This window comes from Fundulus heteroclitus, chromosome 23 (genome assembly GCF_011125445.2).
Source record: "Fundulus heteroclitus isolate FHET01 chromosome 23, MU-UCD_Fhet_4.1, whole genome shotgun sequence".
Classification (NCBI taxonomy): Eukaryota; Metazoa; Chordata; class Actinopteri; order Cyprinodontiformes; family Fundulidae; genus Fundulus; species Fundulus heteroclitus.
In genome coordinates, this window is record NC_046383.1 from 19,508,127 (window position 1) to 19,527,338 (window position 19,212).

At 38.6% G+C, this 19,212-nt stretch overlaps 1 protein-coding gene across 1 annotated transcript; it reads left to right on the forward strand.

Annotated features, from left to right (window-relative positions):
* The first annotated feature begins 1,412 nt into the window (after positions 1–1,412).
* LOC105932633 (endonuclease domain-containing 1 protein) lies at positions 1,413–18,875 on the forward strand. Its single transcript, XM_036127681.1, has 3 exons — positions 1,413–1,824; positions 15,517–15,631; positions 18,267–18,875. Exons 1-3 carry the CDS (start codon positions 1,634–1,636, stop codon positions 18,873–18,875), a joined length of 915 nt encoding a protein of 304 aa, XP_035983574.1. The 5' UTR covers positions 1,413–1,633.
* The last annotated feature ends 337 nt before the right edge of the window (positions 18,876–19,212 follow it).

A 19,212-nucleotide genomic window follows, 5' to 3' on the forward strand; every position in this document is an offset into this window, starting at 1 on the left:
TGAAAATAAAGTTCGTCAAAACCGTAAAACACTTTAGCATAACATTGTTTCAAAGGTCGCTAACGGTTAGCTTAGCCTGTTAGCTCCTGGTCTTAACCTCAGTCAAACCTTAAAACACAGAGAAAACACATTAAAAGTAAACAATTTAACTTTGCCTGCTCATTTCTACCAAACCTCTGCCTCTGTGTCCGTTTGGTCGACCATAGGGCCTCTGGTTGCAATGAGTTACTCCAGAGAAAAGCTGGTTTTTCGGTTGAAAGCTGTTAAAGCTGGTGTGAGGAAGCTCGGCTCTGTGGGGAACTCTGTAGGCCCTCCTAGCACGACTGTGTTTGGTGCTGGGGAGGCTGCAGTGTATTAGCTTGGTCTAGCCGCAGGAAACCGCTTCATGCAGTCTAAAATCAGCTTTCTTGCAAAAGCTGAGAAAAATCATAAAAGCTGGGTTCTGTAGAGTTACTCTGGTGTCTGATTCCACAGAAGACAGACTTTACTTAGCTTGGCCCCACGTGCACATGGTTGTGGGCCTCCAAACTCCATCTGGGCCCACGGATAGAGAGCATTCCTCTTTGATGCTACTGAAGAACCGCGGGCAAAAGAGGGGGATGAGTTTGGGGGCCTAGGCCTTACAGTTTCATCAGGCACCCTGCTGTGAGGGGTAGTCCCTTGGTGCCTTTAGCTCATAGCATTAGACACCTGATTTTATTTCTCTTGGCTGAAAGCACAAGAGGTGTTGATGTCGTGATGTGCAACCGTTACTCACACGTTACTCTTTTTAAGAAAAGTAATTCTGGTGTTGTTTAAGCTTTTTCTTTGGTGGTGGCATTTTGCTGAACGTAACTTGGGAACACTGACAAAGTCAGCAGTTCAATAATGGACTGGTGCCCATCCCACGATTAAGATGAATAAACTAAAAATATTTGGTTTCTGGATATAAATGTAAACTAGCAACAAGACATTATAAACCAGCCATATTCATGACACCATTCCCTACAGAGTATTTTACCTCATTATGAGATGTCTGATCAGACTAACCCATGTATGGCGGCCTGAAGACACAGCTGACCCACATTAAATTCTGGCCTCCGATCCTTCCCCTCCACCCTTTCCTGTCAGCCTACTTTCAATGGAAGGCCAACTGTTCCGCCCACCCACCCCATAAAAAAGTGAAAGCGCAAACTGTTAAGCAGTCAGAGAGAAACTGTGCCGTCACTTCCAGTGACTTTAACCACATTTCAAAAAGAAGCAGTGTTTTTATTTTCAGGTTAGTGTGGGAAGTTTCTGCATACCGACGTGACTGGACCAAATATTGTTCTGGGTTATACAGGGGAATTTGGGATTTGTGGTCATTAGATAAACATCCATTCCTGCTACTATGGCACATTTAAAAAAAATGTAGCAAGAGGCATTAAGAACAGAATGGAGTTCTGCCAGTCAGTTCAGGGATGTTTTACAGAAAAGGGGTGTTGTTCAAAACGTCACCTGTAAGGTTTCCGCTGTGAGAATATAAAGTCTCTGTCTGAGGCAAAAAGAGCAAAGGACTTTTTTTAAGCTGAACCTTTTGAGAGGAAACCCATCAGCGGATTTTTTTTATCCCTCTCTAGCAGATTCTTTCCTTCTGACCCATTTTCTCCACAGGATGTCTCAGAGGAACTCCCTGCTGTCCTTCTCAGCAGCCTTGCTCTTCCTCCTGCCCTCGTTTGGTGGTCTCGTCCACGGAGAGCTCAGCAAGGACTTCTCCCAGTGTCTTGACTTCTTCTACAACAAAACTCCACCGAGGGGTTTTCATTACACAGCGTACCAGCCAATATGCCAGCGCTACAAGAACATATATCGCTTTGCCAGCCTGTATCACCGACAGCATCGGGCTCCTTTGTACTCCGCCTACATTCTGAGTCCTGCAGATGGAAAGCGGCCCAAAATCCCATGGATGTATGAACCACAGGTAGGTAAGATAAGTACCATTATGATCAAAATACATCCATCACTTATAGAAAGACCATACTCAGCTAATTATATGTCAAAAATATCATATATTTTTGATGAGACTCCATTATGATTCAAATGAATCAGTCCTCTGTTCTTAAGAAATATCAATTATAGACTGTTATAAACTGTACTTTTATTATCAGGGCAATCACATCCAAACCATAAGAAACAATCAGGATTTACAGATTTTAGCAATTAAAACCACTTGCCGTACTGTGTGTACCCTTTCCATTGTTATTAGTTATACTGTAATGGAACATATGTTTAGTTTTATGTCTGCTGCTGCAACAGATCTTTAGTCCAGATCTTTAGTCCAGACTGGGAACAATAAAGTACATTTATTCCTGTCTAGCTATTGACAAAGGCATACATAATTGTATTTATACATAAAATACTTTGATACACTCAATAATAAAACTGAACAGTCTCAAATCTATGAGAATCTATTTAAATTATGAATTATTGTTCTCCCTTTCTAGTCACTGGTTTTATCATACAATTAAAGAATACCTATAATTGGAATAATTTTTAAAATATTAAGTATTATAATTATCGCAGTATTCTTGAATGGCAAGTACAACCTGGACAGGTCTTTGAACGTTTTATGTTGTGGTAAACTGTGATTTGAATTATTTCTCTTCTTCCTGAATGTGTTTGTAATGATGTGATTTTTTTTTACTTATTTTTTATTTAATTATTCTGAGTGCCAGAACCCAAATACTCTTTTGCTCTTACTTGACAAATTTTTTGGATGACTATCCTTTTAAAAGTTTATGGCAGCGGTGACATTTATTGAAGTAATGCTACTCTTACTTCCGTACACGTTTGATTACTCTACCCACCAGAAAGTATCCAAGACTGCTGTACGAACCCCTTTGGATAATTGTAGGTGCAAGTATATAATTGTTTCTAGTCAAACCAAGCGTTGCATAGTTTGTTGTAGCTTGTAAAATGAATCCGATGATTGATTGATTGAATGAATGATTCATTTCCTGATGTTCTTTTTTCAGTTGGCGTTTGCTGGTGCCAGTCCAGATATGAGACCTTTTAACGGTACTGTTGATCAGAATGTGTTTGAAAGCCAAGCAGTCAACCAGGACTACACAAACTCTAGTTTCACCAGGGGACACCTCAATCCTAGTTTTCACCAGAAGACAAAAGATGACAGAAAAGCCACCTTCACTCTGACAAACATCGTTCCCCAGAAAGAAGGCTCCAACACGGGCACCTGGAACACACTGGAGAAAAATGTGTTGGACAGATTCAAGGCCTTCTGCACTGGTTCAATGTACGTAATAACTGGTGTCATGCCTTACAAATCAGATGCACACTGGATCAAGAACAGAGTGTCTGTTCCTGAGTACATGTGGTCCGCTTACTGCTGCCCCTCATACAAATCTAACATCACTAAGGATATGAAAAAGTTCTTTCCTACATTTGCTGCAGTGGGAAGAAATGATCCCAGCAGTGGAGAGGAGATTGTGCGTGTTAATGAAAAAGCAAAGCCTTCAGTACGAGGCTATGATGTGAAGGAGATGCCATTGCAGGAATTGGAGGTTATCCTGAACCAGAGGCTGAACGCCCCAGTCAGTCTGTTTGATGGCAAATGTTCGAAATTACAAACTTCCCATCTTATACTAGTGTTGGTTTTATTATTTACACTTATCATATTTATTTTTTGTGTTATTTTGATATTTAGGGTTAAAAATTCAAGAACCTAGGACTTCTTTCTTTAAAATTCCATCTTTGAAGGAGTTAAGAAAATGTTGCAGTCAGCCATAATAAATTAGAGTTCTTTTAAATTCAGAGTCAGTGTTACAATAAAGAAAAACTTTGGAAGGGAACAAAAATCAAACCAGGAAGACTTGACAACGACTTTAACAACTGGACTTTAAATGGTAGATGTTCAGCTTTTCTACCATAAGTTAATTGTTCTTTGTTTTACCAACTTTTACCATTTACCATGTTGTCCTTTTAGCTCTTATTCTTGACCAGAAAGGCAGAGAATTGGACACTCCATGTACCAGTCCAATTAAACTTAGCTGAGGTTTTTCCACTGTTACGCCAGTTCAGAACGTGACAGCCTGCATTTCCCATGATGCAAGGTGGTCAAAATGGCCGCCGACGTTGCTATGATAATAAGTATTTAACCCGATCGCGCACTGCGATCTGCCTTCTTACTTGGCGCCCCGGCAGACTGGGAAGACACACAGCTGTTTCATCCCGTGGGATTCACCCCACACACGCCACGTGCTTGATTTTCCCGCTGGAACGAAGATTTTATAAGCAAACTTCATCCCTGTTTAATCATAGCAGGAGGTTGATATACCAAAGAATTATTTTTGCTCTTTGACAATATGTTATGGGAAAACCTGCTCAGTTATATAACTTGTTTCACTTATATTACTTGTTTTTGAGTTCACATAAACTAAGAGCAACATATGTTATTTTGTTATAACTTGTTTTACAGTTTTTATAGATTGCTTTGACGCAGCAGTCAACTCAAAACCCACATTTTTCAAAACAGTTAACGCAGAGACCTAAACAGTGGCAACAATGGTCAAAATTGCAAATTTTGTTTGCAAAAGGCTCCAACTCTGCCAAAACATTTAAAATATTAACCAAAAGCAAAATTTGCCCTCAAACAACACAACTTGCACACAAATGTTTGAGCCCTTCCAATCATTCATTACACAAGGGGCAACAAAATACAAAATACCACACTCAGTGTGAATCAGTGCAGCATTGCTGGTAATTGTAGCCAAAGACTGTACGCAGCTTACATGTCAGTGTCATTTGTAGTCAAATTTGCCTTTTTGCAAAAAATGGATCCAGAAGCAAATATGTTGTGATGCAAATTTTATTGATTCTTCATTCTTTTTTTCCAGATAAACAAATGAAATATTCCAAAAAATGAAAGATTCCAACAGAAAATACTAGGGCTGTTTGTTCTTTCTAGTCCATTCTGTCCTGACGAATAGGCCACATGGCCTCATCTACGTCCCATTCAATATTTTCCCTTGTGATGCATCTAGGAAAAAATCTTCTTGCATGCCTGATCCATCCTTGACATGCCTCTGCATCTATATCATGGGCAGCAGCAGTCATTGCATTGAGCAAGGGCATCTGCTCATAGGAGCCGTGATCATATACTTTCCATCGCCATGCACTGAAGAATTCCTCTATAGGAATAGATAGAGATGTATATACTGTATAGCAGCAATACCTACTCTCCAGTCGAAAAACTCTTACCATGGATGCAACCGTGTTTCTATTGAGAACAGGTTGGACTCTTTGTCCCGCCCCTCTAAGTGAAAGGCCATGATTTACCACATGATCAATCATAGTTGCCCAAATTTCATCTGTAACTTCAGCCCTTCCAGCTACACCGCCACCTCGCACACATGGATTCCTCTTCCTCATAATCTTCTTCCCCTGACCCATCTACCTCTTACTCTGACTCATCTGCCTTAGACCATCCATGCTTGCAAAGAACAACACACAACATGGCACATTTTACGTAAAGCCTGCAAACTGACTGCAAATTGAAAAATTGTGTAAAGAGGTGTCAATCAGGTGCCTCAGTGATTTCATTCTGAGCAAGAAGTTTCGAAGAGCTTGGAACATATAGTTTCTGTTTTGCTACCACAGCTAAAGCAATGGAGTTTGGACTGCATGAATGACATCTGTGTTAACTGTTTTGCAAAAGGGTGGGGAAAATGTGTCAAACCAATGAAAATGGGTTAACTCATTTGCAAGAAGTGTCTTTTGCTCTGCTGAGATGGTGATGCTGAAAACTGAGAGGTTGTCATTTTCTTCAAACAGGTCAAAGCAACCAATAAAAACTGCAACTTGTGGTGGGAACCTATGACAATGTGTTGTGGGAAAGACTGATTAAATCTCTGTATTCCTTATTTTGCTTCGCACACTGCTGAGATGCTGGGAACGGTTTCTGTTTTGGAAACATGTTATGGAAACGGGACGAACAGGTCAGCTGGGAGAGAGAACTGGCCACTCTCGCTTCCATCTGACACATTAGTATAAAAAGGAGGGAACCGCCCTCAATCGGTGAGTCTGCCATGGGTTTGTGGAATGCCCAGCTTCGGATTCTTTGATGAAACAAATAATACTAAATTATTTGTCATTTGATTGGTAACAGTTTATGAGTTATGATGGATTTCTGCATTTGTAACACATTCTAAAAAATATAACACACATTATGCACATTTCATTACAAAAACAAAAGATGAATAATTATCGCTGTCTTACCTCTACTTATAAATTAAGTCCATGCGCAGCTCTTTCTGAACAAAAATATCAGTCATTTTCCGGTAAAAGTTCTCTTTATCTTCTTCAGTTTTAAAAGTCTCTCAGTCTCAATGGAGATCACTGCCAGGGAGGAAAGCCTTCCTTGATCAGTCCTGTTCCAGCTGTATGTTTAGAGTCTTTTTAGTGCTTTACTTGTTTAGCATAACTCGCTAATAATACATCCATAACTTGCTGTCGCTCTACAGTTTTAGAATCAGGAGCGGTGCCCCTTGAGCGCCCCCTGCCTAGAGGCCAAGGAACTGCCGGCCTCACCTACAACCAGTGCTTTGCCGGTTATGATCGCGCAGCAGCACGAAAACATATTATCTGCACACAGTATGATGACCAAAACACAATTCGTCCGTCCGTCTGTCCGTCCGTCTTCTTCCGCTTATCCAGGGTCGGGTCGCGGGGGTAGCAGCTTCAGTAGGGAGGCCCAGACGTCCCTCTCCCCGGCCACTTGGGCCAGCTCCTCAGGAGGAATCCCAAGGCGTTCCCAGGCCAGCCGGGAGACATAGTCCCTCCAGCGTGTCCTGGGTCTTCCCCTGGGCCTCCTCCCGGTGGGACGTGCCCGGAACACCTCACCAGGGAGGCGTCCAGGAGGCATCCTGACCAGATGCCCGAGCCACCTCAACTGGCTCCTCTCGACGTGGAGAAGCAGCGGCTCTACTCTGAGTCCTCCCCGGATGACTGAGCTCCTCACCCTATCTCTAAAGGAGAGCCCAGACACACTACAGAGAAAACTCATTTCAGCCGCTTGTATCCGGGATCTCGTTCTTTCGGTCACGACCCAAAGCTCATGACCATAGATGAGGGTAGGAACGTAGATTGACCGGTAAATCGAGAGCTTCGCCTTTTGGCTCAGCTCTCTCTTCACCACAACGGATCGGTACAGCGCCTGCTTCACAGCAGACGCTGCACCAATCCGCCTATCAATCTCCCGCTCCATCCTCCCCTCATTCGTGAACAAGACCCCAAGATACTTGAACTCCTCCACTAGGGGCAGCAGATCCTCCCCAACCCGGAGAAGGCACTCTACTCTTTTCCGGTTCAAGACCATGGTCTCGGATTTGGAGGCACTGATTTTCATCCTGGCCGTTTCGCACTCCGCTGCGAACCGCTCTAGTGAGAGCTGTAGATCACGCCCTGATGAAGCCAATAGGACCGCGTCATCCACAAATAGCAGAGACGCAATCCTAAGGCCACCAAAACGGATCCCCTCAACACCTTGGCTGCGCCTAGAAATTCTGTCCATAAAAGTTATGAACAGAATCGGTGACAAAGGGCAACCTTGGCGGAGTCCAACTCTCACCGGAAACGAGTCCGACTTACTGCCGGCAATGCGGACCAGACTCTGACACCGGTCGTACAGAGACCTAACAGCCCTTATTAAAGCGCCCGGTACTCCATACTCCCGGAGTATCCCCCACAGGATCCCTCGAGGGACACGGTCGAATGCCTTCTCCAGATCCACAAAGCACATGTAGACTGGTTGGGCAAACTCCCATGCCCCCTACAGAATCCTGCTGAGAAACACAATTCGTAATCCACTTATATTAAATTGTAGAAAATCAGTTCATAACTGTTTAAACAATTGAATTTATGATCTAGAGACAGGAAAATGCATTCAAGGAATGGAAGCCAGGGCAGTCAACATGGGATTGCGCAATCCCAGGGGAGGCCAAGCTCTCTGTGTCCTCACCGGCTTCGCTATCAAGCGCCACAAAGCTGTTTTGTCTCTCAATGCTGCTACGTCAGTGCCGACGTCTTGAATGTGATGTTTAAACAACTGCATGAACTAAGATTTGCTACCTCTTATTTTAATCAATTTTTTACATTTATTTTTAACATATATTTTGCATGTTTAGTTTAGTAGTGAGTAGAGCTTCCAAGGTTGCGGAATCAGAATAATTACTGTAACAGGGAGTTGCTTTTGATTCAATAAAGACAACGTGTGGAATAATTAAGGTTTGTTTATTTTGATCCAGAGTTGCATGGTCTCTTTTGAGTTAACATCTGACATTAATACAGAGACACAATCATTGGATTGTGATAAAGGAGTAACGATTTAAACTCTAATTGCAGTTATACTCATAGCTTGCTGGATAAATCTCATCATTCAAAGCCGATCAGATAATCTTGTTGGAGGTTATCAGCTAATTAATAAATGCATTAGTATTATTTAGTCATTACAAGTTTATAGCCTTGTAATCACCACCATTTGAGACATATTTTGTTATAGCTACTATTTGAGTTTGAATGACCTATTATTAAAATTATAATACCAAATTTTAATTAATAATAATAATCATATTCAAACAGCTTCTGGCATAACACCACTGTCTTTCACTCACCCCACCTACATGTAGCATCAATTTGGTGTGTATAGTATTCCATTAGTGCCAATATATGTTTCTGTCTTTGTATGTAATGTTTAAATTCAGCTAACTTAATGTAAAATGTCTATGTGTCCATTTAAGGTGCAAATAAGGAGATTTTAATGGTCCTGTTCATCTAATGCAGGCCATGTGACTCTATTTGAGTTAAAAGGATGGTGGACTACTGAAGTGCAACTGGGAACCAGAGGAATCTGTAAATCCTTGCCTACTGCTGTGCTCTGGTCCTTCACCAATCTCACTGCACAAATTCACACAAACACACCACACTTTCCCTCTCGGTTAGGGGCAATTGTGCATAGAAAAAACTCTCGAGTAATATGGACAAAAAAAATCGTGGACTGTACTGCTTTATGTCTCAGCTGGTAATGGTGCCGACTAGTGCCATCCATTAGTAAGGAATTTATTGAATTATTTTTTTTTTCTGAGTTCAATTAACTTTGTTTATTTGATATATTTGAAACTTGACTGCAGTATTGTAAATAATTGGGGTGTTCTGTTTATTTTCTTTCCTTTCAAACAAATAGTACCTGCATTAAACATAATTGTGTTATTTATTACTGAATAGCAGCTCAAGTGGTTGTTTCCTAGCCTTCTGACTTAGTTTATATCCAGTCTTGATCATTTTTAGCATAGCAACTCACTAACTTACTATAAACTATTGGTCCCACAAGAAGTCTATCAAATATTGAGAAATAACAGGGGCACATGGGGTGTGGTTGTTTATACTTCCAATACAGAGCATGAGCAAAAGGCTCCATCCAGAGGTTTCTAACCCAGGGAACCACCCCAATGGCTAATAGCCAGCTCTGAATAAGGAAATGCAATGCAGAGTCTTCAAATATTCAATTCAGACAACTTATGTATGCAGATTTTACAGGACCCTGTGTGCAATAGATGTTCAGTCTTTTCAGCCCATTTGGGATTCAGATCTAATTTCTAGATTTAATCCCATATGATTTTGGCTGTAAGGCAGATAAAAAGAGTTTTTACGATTGTGATTCAAGGCCTTGAGCTTCTCTTAGAAAACAAAAACACACAACATGCCATTTTGATACATTCAGCTTTAGAGCAACATGGGTTCACCCAGCAGTGGTATGATGTTTCTGCTGTGCGGTAACTCTGAGATAAAGAAGTGAAACTCAGGCCAAATGAAAAGGCAACTGGAAAATGAAGCAACATTTTTAAACCCACATGTTGTTGCTTAAGACTCCTGTTATATACAGTCCTTTTATGGACCAGGGAGTTATCCAAAGTGGATAATACCTCTCACCCGATGACCTCGGACGGAAGGACGGATGGATGGATGGATAAATATTCATGCATCATATTATATATGTAGCCAGGTGGACTAGCTTAATATCTATTACAACATAAAAACAAAAACAAATGTAACAATTAAGTTTGTATCTAGACTTCACGTGTGGAATATGTTTACATTTAGTGACACTCACTTTGAGACTGTTGCTTGAGCAGAATGCAGGAAATAGCCGGGGTCAGCGCAAACAACAGACGATCTAGTGTTGTCACCTTTTAGGATTCTGGAGAAATACATTTCTAAAATCCGCCCAAGTTTATTTCGTTTAAGCATTATGAGAAACTGACTTTTTTTTTTCTTTTTTCTCAAACATAAGCAGTAGAATTATGAAATATTTATTGTAGTTATAGCAAACAGGCTTAAATCGGAGCCAACCAGACTTTTGTTCAGTTCTTTCTGAAAACGTTTCGACACCTATCCAGGAGTCTTTGTCACTTCTGCCGGCTCGCACTTGGGAAACCTGTGATTGGTGTTCTGCTGTTTTTAAGGAGATTAAGGCCCATCCTCCTAGGCACATTCTAAGTCAGATGCAAATCAATGCTTCTTCTTTTCTCTTAATTTCTGTCTTTTTCGCCTGCAAACCATTTCTGCTGCACCATGTATACGCAAATCTAATCTTTACAAGTGAGCAAGCGTCAACTGGGTTGACCGTGTATATCCAAGCATAGACATAATATAGGAGTCACCTATGGGCGCTGACGAGATTTAGGGGCGCCATCTTGGGGCAGTCGACAGCTCAGCACAGTGTAATGTGTTGACCTGGCGCAGAACCAATTTTAATCAACTATAACTTGCTGAATATTGAACTAATGTTCACGTTTTTTTAAAACTTTAAAACTATAGCTATTAAAACAAACTGTCCAGTGCATTTAAATAATCTTAGTGGGGTTAAAAGTAATATAATATTCTGACAGGTTGTATGTATGTTGCAAAAAACAGCCGCTAATACATTTTTATTACTATATACACATACACATTTGTACATCCATCCATTTTCTGACCCGCTTAATCCCTCATGGGGTCGCAGGGGTTGCTGACCTATAACCGTTGACCTCACCTGTAAAGGGCTGATTTATTTCTTTAACTTTGTTAAATCTATTTGCACTTTGTATCGCATTATTCATGACTGTGAATACAACATAATAACTCACTTACTAACAACCTTAATCCTGCTACTGCGTTTTGAGTAATGATGTCAGGTGTAATTCCAGTGCATAACCACTAGATGGCAACCATGCATCCTATAATCTCCCTTGATTTTCACACTGTCGGTTTTTACACTTGAGAAGCTGCACAGAATATCAACATTGGACCTGGCTAAGGCTATGCAGACAAAGCAAATCTTCTAATCCTTTCCAAAATTATCAGTTGGTTTCAAAATATTTTATAAGTGAAAATGCTTCATTCATTTTTTATTCATAGCTTTTTTTTTATACAGATGAGTCCGCTTGACAGCCGAGGTTTCATTTACAAGACATGCCCGTTTGAGTCATCATGCAAGATAAAATCCTATTTGTTGTACACAAACATCATTAAAATATTATTGAATACAATACTTCAAAAATATGAATCAAACTGAGCAGATGAAGCCATCAAAAACAAAGATAAAGTTTCACCTGTCAGTATATATTTGTCAAGTTAAGGCAGAAATAAAAAATTAAAATTCTATTCAAGGTCAGAAATTGGGAAAATATATTCTAAAGCAGCAAAATAAGTTTTAGTTGCAAAAGCATTGGGTTGAAATTATAATTTCACTATTGTGTTTTCTGATGTTAGTAAAAACCCTTTGATTGCTTTTTATTTTATATACTGTATTACTTACTGGGGGCGGGGGGGGGGGGGGGTAAACTGAAATGCTTAGCTGTTCTGAGGTCTGAGTTGGGCTGAAAGTCACGTCACACAGTCACACATTTAACTGAGATGTTGTGGTTTTAGCACCATGAACTGATGTGACTATTCAAATATTGAGAATTGACTAAGATGAAAATGAAACCATTGTTGTCCTCAATGTTTTAAGACCCCCGAAAACAACCGCTGATTTATTCTAAAGCAGCAAAATACGTTTTGGAAGTAGAGTCATCAGGTTGCCTTATAAATGAAAAAACTTAGTTTCACCTTTATGGTTTTCTGGTGTTAGTTAAAACCCCTTTCATTACTTTTTAGTTTATTATATCTATTTCTTGCTGAGGGGAGGGGAGGGGTTAAATTAAAATGCTGAGCCATTCTCAGGTCTGAGTTGGGCTGCTGAAAGTCACGTCACACAGTCACACATTTAACTGAGATGTTGTGGTTTTAGCACCATGAACTGATTGAGAATCGACTAAGATTTAAGAAAGAAAACTTTATGTCTGTCTTCCTTTTTTTAGTGTAAGAAATGACAACCATAGAGCCTCAGGAGTGAAACACTCTGATCAGTGTATCAAACTTAAAAAGGTAATTTATGTAAATGAGCATATAAACTCATTGATCTGACCCGCAGTGAATATAGTTTCTCTGAGTTTAAGAATATTTTTTTGCAGACAGAAAGAGCAGAAATTCAGATTAAGGTCTTTCTAAAAATACAAAAAGCTGTCGTTACCTTCTTCAGGGAAATGTTTTTTTTTTTTTGATTAATTGTAACTTAAGTCTCTTAAACAGTCACTTCAACTACTTAAAAAAATTAAAGCCAATTAAAATTATTGTTAATGTTTTGTTTGTTTCATAATAATTTACATTAAATCAAAACTCAGCCAGAGCAGAAAACTGGTACATGTTCTTTATCTTTTTAAGTTTAAATAACTTATAAACGATGAAGCAGCTGTCTCATGAAAATGAAACTATTTTGCCCTCGAAGTTTTAAGATAAAACATAATTTCACCTTTAAGGTTTTCTGATGTAAGTTAAAACCCATTTTATTACTTTTTATTTTATAAGCTGTATTACGTAGTGAGGGGAGGGGAGGTGTTAAATTAAACTGCTGAGCTGTTCTCAGGTCTGAGTTGGGCTGCTGAAAGTCACGTCACACAGTCACACATTTAACTGAGATGTTTTGGTTTTAGCACTATGAACTGATTGAGAATCGACTAAGATTTAAGAAAGTCAACTTTGTCCGTTTTCCATTTTCTAAATGTGAGAAAATACAACCATAGAGCATCAGGAGTGAAACACTTTGATCATCGTATCAAACTTAAAAAGGTAATTTATGTAAATGAGCAGATAAGCTCATTGATCTGACCCACAGTGAATATAGTTTCTCTGAGTTTAAGAATAATTTTTTTCAGACAGAAAGAGCAGAAATTCAGATTAGGGTCTTTTTAAGAATCCAAAAAGCTGTTGTTACCTTCTTCAGGGAAATGTGTTTTTTCCTTAATTGTAACTTAAGTCTCTTAAACGGTCACTTGAACTACTTAAAAAAATTAAAGCCAATTTAAATTATTGTTAATGTTTTGTTTGTTTCATAATAATTTACATTAAATCAAAACTCAGCCGGAGCAGAAAACTGGTACATGTTCTTTGTCTTTTTAAGTTTAAATTACTTATAAACAATGAGGCAGGTGTCTCATGAAAATTAACTATATTGCCCTCGATGTTTTAAGATAAAAAATAATTTCACCTTTAAGGTTTTCTGATATAAGTTAAAACTCATTTTATTACTTTTTATTTTATAAGCTGTATTACGTAGTGAGGGGAGGGGAGGGGAGGGGAGGTGTTACATTACTGTAAAATGCTGAGTTGTTCTCAGGTTTGAGTTGGGCTGCTGAAAGTCACGTCACACAGTCACACATTTAACTGAGATGTTGTGGTTTTAGCACCATGAACTGATGTGACTATTCAAATAACATTTTAGAAAGTCAACTTTATACCAGTTTTTCTTTTTTTAGTGTATGAAACCACGACCACGGAGCATCAGGAGTGAAACAATTAGATAATAGAGTCAAACTTACGTAAAAAAGGTCATTTATGTACCTCAAAAGCTGTCGTTACTTCTCTCATTGAAATGTTTTGTTTTTTCTCATTAATTGTAACCTCTGTCTCTTAAACCTTCACTTCAACTACTTATTTTTTTTAAAACAAATTAAAATGATTAATGTTTTGTTTGTTTCATAATAATTTACATTAAATCAAAACCCAGCCAGAGTAGAAAACTGGTACATGTTCTTTATCTTTTTAAGTTTAAATAACTTATAAACGATGAGGCAGCTGTCTCATGAAAATGAAAATATGTTGTCCTCGATGTTTTAAGACCCTAAGAATGCCCCTGATTTATTGACGCCTTTACATCCAAAACTTGTTTTAGATTATTGCACAGTACTACACATCAGGTTTAAGAACATTGCACCACAAGCTGAATGTATCATCAAAGAAGCTTCAAGTGACTGATTCCTGCAACACAATGGATCGCGTATAGCTGGGACTATCTTATTGTAACTCAGTGCGAGTACTAGCAGACCATTAAGACTATAAAAAAACTGTACATATTGTTCACTGTGTTATTACCTGCACCCATTGCTTTTTGTTTATTGTTTGTTGTGTGTGTTCTAAGCCAGAGTATGTCCTGAAATATTTCATCACGGTAACATGTGTTAACAATAAAGCTTCTTGATTCTTGAAAGATGTGTAAGCAAGAGGAATTTATTTGGCAAAGATATGTTGAATTTATGAGTTCAGGTGACCATTAGAATGGAACATCAGCTTTATGCTGTCAACAATGCAATATTTGGGCCAACTCTGCATGAAACTTAAACACATATTCCAGAAAAAAAAAATGAAAGAAAGAAAAAGCTCCAATATTGATAATGATATAATTTTTTCTTTGACCTGTTTAAACTTTGAAGTTTTTTTTTTTTTTTTTTGCTGTATGAATTAAATAACCCTTTAAAGAGAACACGCTGTTTGAATGCAGAGAAGCTTGAGTTACTCATCATGGGAAAATATCTACAAATAAAGTTAAATATATGACTTTGTTCATCTCCACTAATCTTTTTGGATGTTTATAACTCTTACAGAGTTAAAAACATCCAAACCTGAATGAGCTGAATGTTTAATGTTGTGTATTAAAGCCAATAAAAACCTTAATGTATGTAACAGATACAAAGATTCTATTTCTGCTACTGTAATCACTAAAATAAAAAAATATAGCAAAAATATGTGGTTCTGCCAATCAGTTGAGGGAAGTTGTACAGGAAGGGGGTGTTTTGAACACGCCCCCTTTAAGGTATATAAAGCATCCTTCTGAGGCATAAAGAGCAAAGGATTATTAACCTTTTGAGAGGAAACCTATCAGCTGATTTTCCTTCTCTGTCCAGCAGATTAATCTCTTCTGACCAATTTTCTCCTCAGGATGTCTCAGAGGAACTCCATGCTGTCCTTCTCAGCAGCCTTGCTCTTCCTCCTGCCCTGGTTTGGTGTTCCGGTTGTCGGTGAGCTCAGTAAGGACTTCTCCCAGTGTCTTCAATTCTTCTACAACAAAACTCCACCGACTGGTATTGATGGTAAAGAGTACCAGCCAATATGCCAGCGCTACAAGAACACATATCGCTTTGCCAGCCTGTATCACCGACAGCATCGGGCTCCTCTGTACTCGGCCTACAGTCTGAGTCCTGCAGATGGAAAGCGGCCCAGAACCCAGTGGAAATATGAACCACAGGTAGGTAAAATAACTACCACTGTCATCAACACACATCTACCTCTTATAGAACAGCCATGTTGAGCTAATCATTTGTCAAGAATGTGTTTTTTTTATGAGACTCCAATTATGATTGAAATGAACATCATCATCATCTATTCTTAAAAATATATACAAATTAAGCTGTTATAAACTGTGCTTTTATTCTGAGGGCAATCACATCCAAATCATAAGAAACAATCAAGATTTACAGATTTTGGCAATTGAAACCACGAACTGTACTTTGTGTAATGTTTCCATTGTTATTAGTTATATTGTATAATACTGTTTAGTTGTATGTCTGCTGCAACAGATCTGGTCCAGACTGGGAACTATAAAGTACAGTTATCTTTTATTCTTATCTAGCAATTGATAAAGATTACGTAATTGTATTTATGCATCAAACATTTTAATACTCTCAATAATAAATCTAAGCAGTCTGAAATCTATAAAAATCAATTTGAAGAATGAATTTGTTTTTCCTTTTCAGTGATTTATTTTATCATACACTTTAAAGAATATGTGTAATTTGTATATGAAAGGTAGAATGGATGATTTTTCTGGAAATATATGTTAGAAATGCCCAAGTCCCTTTTTTTTAGTAACTGCGAAAGAACAAGACCGTCTTACCTGGTCTTCCGCTCCCCAGGAGAAATCACGGGAAAAAAATCTTTCAAATCAACTCTGGCCTTATTTCTTTCTTCTGAGGCCTTCCCCCTCGTCTCCTAAACTTGTAATACTGTTTGTTCCTTGTGACTCTCGGCCTTTTTCAAAGTATATAGTGAGAATAGCCATGCTACAATTAACAAATAACACCAAAACTAACCGGATACATTAACACCAGAAGTGTGTATGCTCAGTCAGCAAGCGGAAACTAAAAAGGAACGAGCACGCTCACTGGCCTTACGTGTTATATTGATTGGCATGTGAGACAACCAATAGATAAGGTGATACCCCTGGAACTCAAAGCTAAAAAAAAAACATTGTCCACTATACCTTTAATCGAAACATGTTAAAGTATTCTAAGAATTCCAATATGCAGTCAAATCCAGAATTAAGCAGCCTGTAATTAATTACACCAACCAAATACTAACTTCTTCAAAGGTTCTACGAAGTGGGTGGTTTTGAAATTTAAAGCAAAGGGTTCTGGCGTAATTGGATTTTGCTAGTCACAAATCTAAGGGAGAGGTTTTTGATTAAAGAAAAGGGGTGATCAAAGTCTGGAAATAACCTAGAAGGTCTGCGCTAAGTTGCCAGAGATGAACCCGGTAAGAGGATGCTGTGTTCTGAAATAAGCTGCTATATCCCCCTCCTCTGAGAACCGATTTCGCCCCTTTGGTTTTAGTTTAAGCATTAGTCAAACAAATTAGTCAAACATTAGGTGTAAGCCTTGAATAAATGAATCCATGCTTTTTGCAAACTACTCTGCAGGGTGATCAAGTTTGTGGTTCAGTCCAGCTGAATCTCTTTGATGGAGATGAGTGTTTCTCTTCTGTGCTTTGAATGACCCGGTATTAAAGCTATAGTTGGTAATCCTGTTCAGAAAACCTTTCATGTTATGCTGGGTAAAATCGTCCTTTCATTATTAAAGTAGTCAATACATTATGTATTCACAAACATAAGTTGAAAAAAATATTTCCATGTGGGAACTGCTTGCCTGTCAAACATCTAACCAAATCATTGTTGTTTGGTCCGAATGGCAGTGATTTGCCAGAGTTTTGTTCCTGTTCTCTCGCTCCTCTTTCCCTCAAGTTCCAGGGGAGTTTCCTATTGGTTGTCCCACATGCCAATCTAACGCGTTCACTTAACGCTAGTATGCGTGCATGTTCCGGAAAAATCGCCGACCCTTGAGAATGTGACAGAGCTACTCTTATTTTTTATTTTTTTTATTTTACTTCTTTATTATGATTTATTTTTGTATTAAATGTTTTTGCCAGTACAATCTGTACTTTGACTCAAGTTCTGAAAATAACTTCTGTGTTCATCACTGTTGGTTTCAAGGGCTTTATGTGCTGGGAAACTGAGATTTGGAAATGTGTTTTTCTTCTACATAAATGTATTATTTTGTGATGGTGCGATTTATTTTTACTCACCTTTTATTTATTATTTTGAGTACCAAAACCTGATCATAATTTCTGTCTGTGTGATCAAGCACATCAATGTCCCAAATAAAATCTGATTAAACAGCACTAGCCAAGGACCCCATTTTTAACTTGACTTTTTACCAAATGCTTTTTTACCTTTCTTGAGTAATTTCTTTGGATGACTACGCTTTACTTTTGCTTGAGTAAAAAAATCTATTAAAGTTGTAATCATGTTACTTAAATTAAATCTTTGGCTACTCGATCCACCTCTGCTTTTAATCCCTAGTGCCTTATACTCAAAAAATGGCCCTACAGATATTTTGGATGTTCAATGGTTCATCTTTAGCTTTTAATGTTAAAATATGAAAAAAAATTAAAACATCTAAGGCTGATTATGAACCCCTTGAACAATGTGAGTAGCAAACATAATTATGTCAAGTCAAACCAAGTGTTGCGTAATTTGTTGTTGCTTGTAAAATTAATCAGATGATTGATTAAATTAATCATTTATTCTCTGGTGTTCTTTTTTTCAGTTGGCGTTTGCCGGTGCCAGTCCAGATATGAGCCTTTTTAACTATACTGTTGATCAGAATGTGGTTGAAAGCCAAGCCGTCCTCTGGGACTACAAGAACTCTGGCTTCACCAGGGGACACCTCAATCCAAGTTCGCACCAGAAGACAGAAGATGACAGAAAAGCCACCTTCACTCTGACAAACATCGTTCCCCAGAAAGAAGGCTCCAACACGGGCACCTGGAACATGTTGGAAAACCATTTGTTGAACAGATTCAAGAACTTCTGCACTGGTCCAATGTACGTAATAACCGGTGTCATGCCTTACGAAACCGTGAAACACTGGATCAGAGACAGAGTGTCTGTTCCTGAGTACATGTGGTCCGCTTACTGCTGCCCCTCATACAAACCTAATCTTCCTGAGTGTATGGAACGGTACTTTCCTACATTTGCTGCAGTGGGAAGAAATGATCCCACCAGTGGAGAGGAGATTGTGCCTGTTAATAAAAAAGCAAAGCCTTCAGTACGAGGCTACGATGTGAAGCAGATGTCGTTGCAGGAATTGGAGGTTATCCTGAACCACAGGCTGAAGATGTCTGTCAGTCTGTTTGATGGCAAATGTTTGAAGTAAAGGACGTTACCTTTATAGAAGGGTTGGTTTTATTATATACTTTTGAGTCAGTTTATGTCCACATCATTTTAATTTTTTAGATGTTTTAGATTTTAAAGAATTTCAAGAGGACTTCTTTCCTGAATATCCCATCTTTGAAGAAGTTATCAACAAAAGGTTGCTGTCAACCAGCATAAATTTGAGTAAAAAATATAGCATAAAATCAGATTTTTGAATTTTTATTGTAAAATACAGAAGACTTGGCCATAATTTTAGCACCTGGACTTCATCTGTTACATATTGAGCTTTTTCTTTAATGAGTTAATGGTTCTCTGTTTTAGTTGATCTTTTTGCCCTT